The sequence below is a fragment of the Antrostomus carolinensis genome, unplaced genomic scaffold, assembly GCF_000700745.2.
Source record: "Antrostomus carolinensis isolate BGI_N321 unplaced genomic scaffold, ASM70074v2 scaffold8374, whole genome shotgun sequence".
Lineage (NCBI taxonomy): Eukaryota > Metazoa > Chordata > Aves > Caprimulgiformes > Caprimulgidae > Antrostomus > Antrostomus carolinensis.
Genome location: NW_010311361.1, coordinates 59,109 through 71,399, shown reverse-complemented (window position 1 = coordinate 71,399; position 12,291 = coordinate 59,109). Strand labels below are relative to the sequence as shown.

At 39.4% G+C, this 12,291-nt stretch overlaps 1 protein-coding gene across 1 annotated transcript in view; it reads left to right on the top strand.

Moving 5' to 3' along the window:
* The window catches only part of ST6GALNAC5 (ST6 N-acetylgalactosaminide alpha-2,6-sialyltransferase 5), a 13,526-nt gene extending 1,913 nt beyond the window's left edge, over nt 1–11,613 (top strand). The window contains exons 2-3 of the mRNA XM_029084676.1: nt 3,490–3,597; nt 10,738–11,613. Of these exons, the coding sequence (XP_028940509.1) occupies nt 3,490–3,597; nt 10,738–10,969 (340 nt within the window). The 3' untranslated portion in view covers nt 10,970–11,613. The remainder of the gene's footprint in view (nt 1–3,489; nt 3,598–10,737) is intronic.
* The last annotated feature ends 678 nt before the right edge of the window (nt 11,614–12,291 follow it).

The following is a 12,291-nucleotide window of genomic DNA, read 5'->3' as shown; positions in this document are numbered from 1 at the left end:
CCTTTAGAGGGCACATTCAGCATACTTGAAGGACTAAGAAGATTAAAACAGGAGATGAAAATAAATGAATAGGCAGCACAGAAAAAGAGAGGGAAGATGAAAAGAAACATAGGTAGGAAGGAATTTGTAAGGGAAGAAAATTTATGTAGCTGTGGGGGCAAGAGTAGAACATTGTACAGTCCAGAATGTTGCTGTTCACTGGGAGGTTTCTGCTGAGCTCTTGACATTATTGCCTGCAAAAAACAAAGAAGGGAGAGAGAAGCCTGATTGCAAGGTTGCAATAATCAAACCATTCATTTCTGCCTTGAAAATGATGAGAAAAAAGGTAATTGGTTGTATTGTGCTTTTCAAAAAAAAGCTGATTTTGAAATTAAGGGAAACCTTCAGAAAACATTACCAGTTAAATAGTATGGTGAATGACAAAGGCTGCAGAGCAATATACTTGGTATTATAAAGTAACTGTACTTGAAAATAACTTTATAATTGAATAAGGGTACATTAAGAAAATATGATTCAGAACCAATATTATAGTAATTAGATAAAGGAAGCATAAATGAAATAACTGCAGGAAGAGTATTTCCATAGAGATTATAAATGAGATTTTGGTGGAGCAGAAAGGCCTTTAATTGTAATTTAGTGTGCACTACAGAATTATCAGCACAGTGTGTTAGTTCATCATATAAAAGAATATCTGATAATTTCCCCTAATAAGCACATGACAGTTCTTCATATTCTTTCATTACAGCTGATTAGGTATAAAAACAGTATTCTTTTGTTGGGCTCTTGTTCAGATCTCTTATGAAAAGGCAAGGCACTGCAACCTGTTTCTGTATTGCTGTCCTACAGACACAGTACTTAAAGAGGCCAAAGTGGTACTTAAATAAGTTTATAAGTCTTTATTTCATTGTTTAGCTTTTAAGCTAGTTTATTTAAATTCAGTTATTCTCCTGTTTATTGAAAACACTAAATTACAATATAAGTATATGTAAGCAAAAGCAAAACTAACCTGGCAGACAGCTTAGGCAGGTTACCTGACCTGTTCAAAGCCCAGCCACTTGGGTCATGGTCTGTATGTAGTAACTGCCTCAGTTTTGGAGTGTAAGGTCTTAGGCACCTAAAACAGTGGCTTTGTGTAAGCTGCAGTAGTACTCTTAGCCTGAACATGTTCCTGAATTACCTAGCGATTCATAGGCTCAGAAGCTCTGAAGTGCCAGGAAAGCAAATTTTTTAGGCTTTTCCCTATCTTTCCCTTTCCTAAGAATTTTGAGCCAAAGATGATTATTTACTGTTTTGTATTGTTGCAGTGCCTGAAGGCTTCTGCTGAGCTTATGACCCAGCTATGACATTGTGATAAATTGCACCACCCCCCCCACAAGCTTAAGTGCAAATTCAGAAAATAAATAAAGCCCCATAATTGGAACTAATAAGATGCTTAAATCACGTTACTCTCCAAATGCTAGCTTACCCTGAAAGACTGTATGTCAGGAGCAGTGAAAATGTACGTTTCAGGAGTTCATACATTACCAGATGACCCACAAAGGACAGGACAAATTACCCAGGCTCCCCAGCATCCTTCAGGCACTTTTGGTTAAAGAATTCCCTTATGTTTAGAAGTGCCTTTTAAGCAGCCAGCACTGATACCACCACTTTTTTTTTTTTCTTTGCAATAGTCTAATTCACTGAGGAAATGGGAAACCTTGGTACAAGGCATTCCTCAGTCTGACAGTGCTCAAGACATCTCCCTCCTACTGCCCTGTAGATGACCTACATGGAACCAGCTTGCTCAGCATTAGCTTGGGAAGCTGCATGGTGGGCTCTTGCCTGCTGAATTATATACTGTGAGTGCTGGTGCTTGCTTACAGTGGCTGTTGTGACTTCAGGTTCCTGCTTCCAGGACTGTTGTGCATTCCACTGTCACTGGGTAAAACTGTAAAAGATGGCCTTGGAACTGGGGTCAGAGCCTGGGATTCCCAGGTGACTGCTCTGATGGTCATGTTCTCTGCTGTGCTTTTTTTTTTGGGGGAGAGGGGGGGTCACAAAATTTTACAGGTATCAAGCAGATATAGGTGTGGTGGAATGGGGTTAATGTAGGTTCCGTATTAGTGCAATCTGACACAGTGCACAAGTCGTCCAGGAGCCTTCACTTGCTCTCACGGTGCCTCAGCTTTAGTAAGAGATGAAAGGAGAGCCAGTCCCTGTGACAGTCTGTCATCAGGAATCTGAGGCCTTTTTGGGATGCAGATTACATATGCTTGATCATCTTCCTGCGAGACTTTTCTAGCTGAGTGAGAAGCCATTAGGGAGACCTGCTGTCTCCTTCTTTAACAGTATTTGAAAGGAGACCTTTGAGTGAAATTACTTTCTCTGGAGCAAACACCTGACTTTATGTGCCTCAGTTTCTAAGAGGGGTGCCTGACTTGGTCCTGTAGGGCTGCCCCCAAATGTGCCTTTACAGCACCTTTAAGACATGCTCCTCACTGGCATTTCATTGACCCTCTTGCTCCAAGACTGCCAGCTCTCCCTGGCACAGGGACAGTGCAGGAACTTAACACAGGACTGGGATTTCCAGTGCATGTGCCAGGCAACCAGTAACCATTGTAGTCCCCAGCTCCTGCCCACTAAACAGCAATGACAAACAAATGCTAGGAAGAGGAAAGGCTGCTGTTGCCATTTTGCAGATAAGAACCTGTGATACAGCAAAATTTAAGCACAGCTTGTAAATCTCTTACATCTGTGAGCAGTCATATGGAGATACCTCCTATTTTGCATAAATAATACTGGGATCAGTTGTGCTTCCTTTAAAGAGAAGGCCAGGAAAGGAGCTGCCTTAGAAAGCTCCCTTGCAGCACTGTCATTTATATTCAAAGGTCCCACCAGGCAGGGACAGGAGTCAGGGCAGGCAGAGGGGTAGCACCTAGGATGAAGATTTCCCAGGCTGGCTAATGGACAGGCATAGCTGCAGCTAAGAGTTCCCTGCCAGCAGTCCCAATGAGTGTCTGGGAGCTTCTAGAAACCAAATCATGGACAGGGTGGGAGGAAAGACCAAGCACTTGAGGCCAGATCTCACTCCAGCAGACTGTATGCTGTGGGAGGCACCTTTTAAGCAGTCTCTTCATCCCTCGTGATGCATCTTTCTGAGCACTTAGCGTGTAAGCTCCATTAGATGATTATAGATGTGCATAGACTACTAGCAGAAGAATATAAATATAGGACATGAAGTTTCAGTCACTTAAAGTAAACTTACCAAAAGGTCAGCTAAATATTAACATTGCTTTGCCCAAAATTAATTACAGTAAGGGCAGTTTCTGCATAGATTAGTCCACTGACAGAAGACACTAGCAAAATCATTAAAAGATGAATGAGCAAAGTAGTCTTGGTTGCCCAATTTTCATAATCTTTCACAAGAGCAAAACAAATGCCTAGAAATTGCTTCAGATAGCTCAAGAATTATTTGTCAGCCTAGAAACTTAATTATGTTTTTGCTTTCAGGAAGATATCCAACACTTGGCTTAGCACGGGCTGGTTCACAATGACTATCGCATTAGAGCTCTGTGACAGGATAAATGTTTATGGCATGGTGCCACCGGATTTCTGCAGGTAGGATTTATTTTGGAACCATTATTAGCCAACAAGTTTGAACATTAAAGATAAATATCTGAATCTTTTAATTTTTTTTTTCTCTGCAACATGTCTTCAGTCCTCTTAAAACAATTAATTAACGTGTCCCAAGATCGGATTCTGAAAACAGCAAACAGCATTTAATTATGTTATATAAAATATTTAAAAATTTTGTTTGTAGCATGGGAGAATTAATCCATCTTGTTTTTTTCTTTTAGTCTCTAAATGTTTATCAGCTAAAAGTAATGCAATAATTGGCATGAAATTAATCCGAAAAAAGCAGTACTGGAAAACATTACTTTTATAATTTGTTTTTAAAGTTTCCCTCAAGTTAATAGAGGAACAGAGTTCTCACAGTGACTGGTTTATAAACTGAGCTTTATACATAACTCAAATAGAGGTTGTTGTGTATCTATCACATAAACCTGAATCGTCCAGTAAACTGGCTTCCTAAATAATCCCCACCAAAAAAACCCACCAGAATTTGGGCCTGCAGAATTGATGAACAGTCCTGTATTCACTCATTTTGGTCATGCAGGGTGTGGGCCACAAGTGGTAGAAGCAGCACACAAGTTCTGTCAGGGGAAGCTATGTGGCCCCTTCCTGCAGTTCACAATAATGGCTTGTGTCCATTGTACAGCTGCGTTGTGCCTCCAGCCACACTCGGGACTTGGGCCGAAGGTGCTGGTTAAGGTTTCCTACTGTGGGTCAGTGACAGCAGGAAACAGACTTCTGGTACTAGACCAAAATCATGTTAGCCACATGACGCAAAGCATTGATCTAGTATAAATTCATACAAATTTGGTTTCCATTAGTAATCTTCATGCTGACTGAAGTACCACCTCTCCATCCATGACTAGGCCTAGCACTCTGGCCTTTCAGAAAAATATGGTCATGTGCCCAAACCTAGTCCTGATCCCATGTCAACACTAAATTCCACTTTGTAAGATGTTCTACAAATTATAACAAACCACTGATGTTTGTTATATGCAGTGATGTACTGCCAGATTTCATCAGGAATTCTCCAAGGAAAATAACAAACAAGATCAGATATTCCAGACAACATAACTACCTTCCACAGCACAGCCTTTCAGTTCCCCTGTGATTTCAGTTGGCCAAGACACACTTCTTCAGTTTTCTCTAGGTGGCTGGTCTGTCGTACTCCAGAAGTGGCTGTATTCCAGTGGCACATGGAAGTAATTCTTAAATAAACTGATGATCTAAAAATGTAAAAGACAGCACTTCACTGTAAAGCAGTGTTCAATCCTAACTTTTCAGGCAAAGTCAGATTAGTTTAGATACATATTTAATTTAAAAAAAAAAACCAACAAAAAAACACAGCACCACAACCGTTTATTTAATGAAGACTAAAATTGTCACCGAGACCATATGAAAGGCTTTCATAGAATTGATACACTGAAGTAAAAGAGATGATATAATATTAAACTATAACACAAGAAAGACTGTCATCAGTCCTACCATTGATAGATGTATTAATGCTTACAGCCTGCATAAAAAAATCTTTACATAATGGTACACTTACCTCGTCGTAAAAAGGGAAAAGGTCATTTCTTAATCAAAAGAATATAAAGTATCTTTACTTCAGGTTTATTCCCCAGATGATGAAGGGGAAAACTGTAGTTGCCATGTCTGGAAGGAGCTATCCATGAAGATCTATGAAAGGAGTCTCTTGCCATAAATACAGTTAACCTTCTTTGCTCTTCAGCCACTCATTCAGAAGTTAAACAGTGCTTCCTTTCGAAGAAATAAGACAACAAAATAAAATAGCAAAAATAAAGAAATATTCTGTAACTTTAAGCCATATTTCCTGGTTTTCAGTCAAACAAAATACAAATCTACCACTTGAAGAAGAAAAAAAAACCAACCAAAAACCAAAACAACCCCACCCTACCTCTCTCGTGTGTGTGTGCGAGATTGTATAGGTACTTTACTTGCTGTGCAACTAAAGCACCATTAGGATTAAAAAAAATAATAATTAAAAATCTTATTTCTATTCATAGTTAATATCACCAGATCTACAACTTCAGCAGATACCCATTTTTTTTTTTAAAGTACTAATTTGTGGAGTAATGACTGTGGGTGATCACTGTCATGGAACTAAATTAGTATCACATCTGTAACGTGAAGGACATCTCAAAGGTATCATGAATATCACACTGTTGATTCTGCTACAAATTATTAGCTTAAGATCATTAACCAAATTGCTCGTGCAGGAAAAATAGTCTAGTGAAGGAGTCTGGAGTACAGACTAAAAGATTTGTCACTATTAATTGCAACAACGTGTTTTAGATTCATTTCTATTTACTTTCACTGGACATTGATTTTTATACCTGAACTGGAATTGGTGACCTGATTATTATAAATTTCTAGGACTTCACAGCAAAGCTCTATGTAATATCAAATCCCTTTACTTAGCTACAGATTTATGCTGTAGTAAGGGTTAATAGCTTTGGTACGGCTCTCATGCTGTTGAATACATCTGACTTGCACATTCTAGAATAAGGTGAAAGCTTGTGCTTCCACCGCACTGCAAAGATTTTGGAGAGCGTGGCTTTCGTGCCTTTCGCTCTTTTGTCACAAGAAAGACGAGCCATCTTGCTGTATTTTTTCCAGTGCCTAGGGACTGGATCCTAGCCTTTGCTGGAGCAAACTGGCACCCCAGATGGGAAGCATCTCCCTCCCTGAGCTCCCTCTGGCAGCCTGCCGTATGCACAGGCCTCATTCCTGAACTGGGACATCAAGGATTTTCCTCTTTCCTCCCTCCAGCAGCAGCCAGACTGTGGTGCACAGGTAGCACCTCGGTTCCTGAAGGCACTGCAGTGCTGTTGTGTTTCTCTGTGGCTGCTCAGCACCATCAGTGGGAAGGACACAGACAAGCCTTAACGCAGTTTGTAGTAACTCCAACCCCTGTCCACTGGAGTACCGGCAGCAGCGAGAGGCTGGCTCCTTGCAGATATCTCTGGTACCCATGCACACAAGGAAAACTCAGGGTGTCAGTGAGAAGAGCTCTCTTTAACCCTCCTTCTCTTCATGTGCCTTCTGGAACTCACAGAAACATAAAGTTTAATTCTGAGCCTTATTTTAACCAATATGAATAATTTTTGCTCCAGTTATGGAACCAGATCATTCTCCTATAAGAATTTGACTGCCAGGCCATTTCCTATCTGTGATAATTTGCCTGAAAATTGGCATTTGAAATCCTTTAATTTATTCCTTTGGGTACAGCTTTTAAATCTAATGTTGTCTTACCTCCCTCTCTCCACTTTCAATTGTTTTAAATCAACTGCAAAGAAGCGGTTGTTGCTAGTTACATTTCCTGGGGCTTATGAGGGGCTTAATGGAAGAAGTGGTGCCCACAGAATTGTAAACTGCATGGGAGATAGTCATGCCCTTTAGTCCATATGCCTGGATCTCACCTCATTACTGTAATAACTTAATTAAAAAAATATGCATAAATAGTTTGGAAAACAGGGCTAATATGGAGGTCAAGGAAATGGGATCCTGGGAATAGAAGGCAAAAAATTAACTAGAAATCTTCATAGTCCTGGCACAGCACCTTACTCATCACTCAACACGTTAATGACACTTTATTCACCCTTCAGAATATGAATTATTTTACAAAGCATGTGAGTACATATAGTTTTAGGGGGTTGATTGATAACATCTCATCACTGATAAAGGAAGAGGTTGACCAGAATGTGATATGGGACAGCCTTGTTTTCATGCCTTGTTTCTTTTGAGGCAAACACTGTTCGCTGTATTTTCAGCTTCCACTGTGGGTGGGATACCATCTGTGGGAAAATGTGCACTGAAGTGGCAAACAGTAGATGACTGACATTAGGTACAAGCACTTACATGGTTGCTGTGCTGGCAGACTATGAGGCAGGGAGTATAGTGTATTTTATAGAAGAACTTTTGTAGATTCCTCCCAGCTGTGATATTAATATGCATGCAAAGTCTGACAAAATACTGATTAATGTCCAGTATCAGTCAGTGATAAAACAGCATCTGTTTTAACGTTAATAAATGAGGTGGCAAGCAATTTCCGTATAGAAATTAGTCATGCATTTCATTTGCTGGTGACACAAGCTAATTGCAGAGTTAGAAGATAACACAGTACAGTTAATTTGGGTTATGGTGTAGTTACTCAAGCCAGAGTTCAAATCCAAACCTTACTAGCACGCAATCTAGGGGAACTGAGAACTCCCATGATAGGAGAAAGATGTCAGTCAAAAAGTCTTAGGTATCTACTGCCTTCCAAGAGTTCCTAAATCCAAAATACATTTGGAATTTAGCCTCAAAGCCTCAGTCAACTGCAGAATAGTCCTGGAGAGTTCTAAAGCCACCAGCATTTTCATTTTTGCATTGAATTCATCTCCAGTTCAGCCAGTATACCTGCAAACAAGACTTGGCAGCACCCATCAGGAGATGCCTGAACCCAACAGGGTGCCCAGGCCATCCTCTGCCTCCCTCTGTGCAGCAGGTGTTTGTGGACTGTTTCTGACAGGATGTTGCACAAAATATAGTGACCTGTTAGCCTGTAGCTAAGGGCATCCACTTAGGATACTCTGGTGTAAGCTTCAGAGCCTTTGATGTAGAATCCCTGTCTTCAAAAGGGAAATCCATTGCTAAAATACTCACTGGTAGAATACTGATAACATAACAGATAAAGCACTTTCTGGGAGGTACAGGCTTCAGAATGTTACTTCAAAGAGGTAAAAGAGTGTAACCCTTGCTAAATTAATATTTACCTGAGTGAGGGAGAAGAAGGAGGACCACTGTCAAGCCTTCTCTATTTCCTCTCTCCATCTGATCCACCTACCCCCTGTACCTGTATACTTTGGGGTTCATGTAGAGAAAAAAAATGACCAGCATTTGTACAGATCCTCTGTGAGAAATCTGATTCCAGTTACCACTATCATCTGTTGCGTATTTCAGTGAACAACAAAGGAATAGGGAAGACATACACAGCAATTAATTTCCTGCTTTTTGCTCTTCCAGTTCAGGTTCTGCAAACCCAACTCAGGCCTTCCTTCATTACAAAAAAAAAAAAAAAAAAGAGTGGGGTGGGGAAGCGGAGGAAGAATCCCAACCAAATCTGCCCGGAGGTATCGGGGCCAGCAGCCTTACTGTGCAGTACTGGGCCCTGAGCAGTTAACTTATTTCCACTGTGGCTGCATTTGTTCAAAAGCTGTTGGAGATACAATTTCAACTTTACTAATCCTAACTTTAAAGAAGTAAATATCCACCAAGCAATATAGGTTTACTCTTGAGAACACAAGAGTAAAATCCAGTTTCAGTGCAGAAAGGAAGAGCAGTCTAAAACAGAGGCAGAGGCCTATTTGTTTAGTAGTTCTTAAGAAAAAATAAATTTCATTAAATGTATCCTGTTAGATTTACAGTAACCATACAAATGATTCATTTAAGAGATTATAATGAGGTCCAATGTATCAAAAAGTATGTAAAAAATTAATTGAAGATTGAGATCTAATAGTTAGAGCTTAAAAAAAGTATAAAATTTCTATGTGAAGGGTATTTTTTACATTACAAAGATATTTTCTATAGGTGAGGTATTAAAGGATTTATTTTCACTCTCTTATGTATTCCAGTGAGAATATATACCATAAATTTAGAATCCATCTTATTCTAGAAATGTAATTTTATTGTTATTCTGGTCTTGTAAGATTGATCACCATGTTGTGTTACCAGGAAGCTAGATTGATTGAATTAAAACACTAATCTTAGGTACAAATGGAAAGCAGCAGCAATATCATACATTACCACTGCATATACAATATGGATAATGGTAAAATAAGAAAAATTAGAGAATTGCGTAGGTGACAGAATTACACAGTAAAAATAATGACCAGGACAGAATACTGACAGATTGTGGATGCATTCAATTGAAAATGAGCTTAAATATTAGCTCTTCAAAATGAAAATAATCAACTCTACATTAGAGCTGACAGCCCCAAATCAGCATGAGATTTCTTGCTCTGTACTAGGATCCTGTTCAGCTCGGGCTTTAACATAGAGCAGTTCCAAGGCTTCACTAAATGGTAATACTTGGATTAATTTTTCTGTCACTACAAAATAGTTTGTTGGTAGCAACTGTGGAGATCGGTACAATTGGGTTATTCTGTCTGGGACAGCCAGCTCTCTTTGAATTTATGACAGAGATGGTTGCATGAATTCTTGTCAGCCCAAAATGCCTGTGCCTAAAGTAAAAACATAATGGGTACAGTTTAATGTAGAGAATAAAACAAAAGGGTAATGAATCACTCTGGCTTATTATAATACAAATGTGTCTTTTAGAGAATGTAACATCAAAACATTGAGGTTAGAACTGCTAAAATGAACTTTATCCTAAATATCTAATTGGTCTTTGGTGTATCCTATGTGTCACCACATGAGTGCTGCATCTCCTGCTGGTTAATGCTGATGGGCTCACAAGGTCAGAAGGATACTATGGGTGAATGGTTTTAATTTTTAGCTTAGATACATGAAAGTTGCCATTGTAAAATAAAAAAGAACCAATTTGTGCATCAGATGTTTGATTATAAACTGAGCAACAGCAGACTGTATCACCGACCTGACGTGCAGACAGGCTTCAATGAGAATGAACTTCAACTTCAATGAACTTCAATGAGAAGTTGTGCACTCAGAACCTCGTGCACCATACTGGGAACGTTCAACTAAGCTGATGTGACACAGATAACCACCTCCCCTGTATCTTCCCCTTCCCTTTCTTCCTGCAGTTCAGTAAATACCTCTGCGAGGCTTTTTACAAATCACAATCTAGATTTAAATCTCTTAAACAGTTTGCTTCAAATTTCAGAGTAGTAACACAGCCCTGCAGCACTCTCCCTTGTTTTTGAGCTACTGCTGTCCTTTATTTAACTTGGAGGAGGGGATTAACAGAGAGCAATAGAAAGAGCAAAGAAAACACCCTTGCCCCATTCTGATATATGCTACCTAGAAATTTAGTTTAACTGGGAGAAAAAGTGGATTTCAGCCCATCAGCTTATTAAAGATAGCATCTTTTCAATCAGTAAAGAAGAACATCTCAGGCTTCCATCTATTTTCTTTCTTCCACAGGGATCCTAATCATCTTTCAGTACCTTATCATTATTATGAACCTTTGGGACCTGATGAATGCACAATGTACATTTCACATGAGCGGGGACGAAAGGGCAGTCATCATCGTTTCATCACAGAGAAACGAGTGTTTGAGAACTGGGCACGGACATTCAATATTCACTTTTTTCAACCAGACTGGAAACCAGAACCACTCACTGTAAATCACCCTGAGATTAAACCAGTGGTCTGAGGGATGAATGCATAAAACTGCCATCACAGTCACCCACTGTGTCAAGCCTTCGAGGTGTTGGACCTTCTGGGATCGCAAGGCAACCAAGAGGCAAAGGGTAACAGGATCTGCAGCTGATAACTGCAACAACAGTCTGGAAGTTACGATGAAGGAGCAGAGTGTATCAAGAGTACTTTCTGTGGAAATGTGTATGAACCCAGTATATAGCCTTTTTGGCCATCTGACTTCCTGTATGTGTATGTGATTTGTGAAAAACAACTTATCATTAATGGGATGGGTAATTCATTATGGGTTTTTAAAGTACAATGCCACTGAATTTTCATAGTGAAAACTTACGGTATTTATTTAAAGGAGGTTTTTATGCAACCTAGGCCAATATTTTTCTAATTCACAGTTAGGTAGTTGTTTATCTTTCATAATCTTTCAAATCCAAAATTAATATTCCTGATGATTTGAAAGGCCTAGCATTTTATTTATAAAATTTGTTTGAAAAATATGATTCTATATAGCATGTAATTAATATTTGATCTGGAAATGTTGCATTTCTTTTAAAAATTTTGGGCTCTGTTCCAGCCTAAAGCCTTTAAGAGCAAGAATGGTCCCATGTGCAGATCTAGCTAACTTAACATTCTGACATTTCATGTTAATATGAAAATGGTAGTGAAAATTCTGTTTGATATTAATGTGCATTTGCTGCTGTGCTATCAAGCTGCTGTTTTTTAATTAGGGGTGGGAGGAAGGAGGGCAAAGTTTATTAAAAAAAAAAGAAATAAAAAAAATCAGTGTCTATAGCAGCATGCTTTCAATTAAGAAACCAGCTAAGCCTGGAGGGGTTGTGTTTTGTTTTGCCTCTTGTAGTCCCGCACGAGGTTGAAGGAGCAACCTTCCTGAGACGAGACTACAAACCACGCAACAACGGCTTGAAACAACATGACCAAATTTCTGAAATCAGGAAGTTACACTACCAGGTACTACAAAACCAGCCATACTTTCCAAAAAGATTACAACACTGTACCTGCAAAAATCTCTGCCTTCCACTGTTCCAAGGTCATTCCTGATCTCAGAGATCATGGATCACACTGAAGCTGGGATGTGAGAAGCGTTCCATGGGTACAAAACTGTCCCCTTGAAAAGAGCAAAGTTGTACTTGGCAGGTTTTTTGTGAAGTACACATGCATAGCCAGTCCTTGCAAACCAAGGGGACAGAACATGCTAGTGCTGCATATGGAACTTGGCAGTGTGAATTACTGGGTTACGTTTGGCTTGTGAATAAAGTGAAGATTTCAGCTACAGTATTATTTTTCCTTTTGCCTCACAAATAT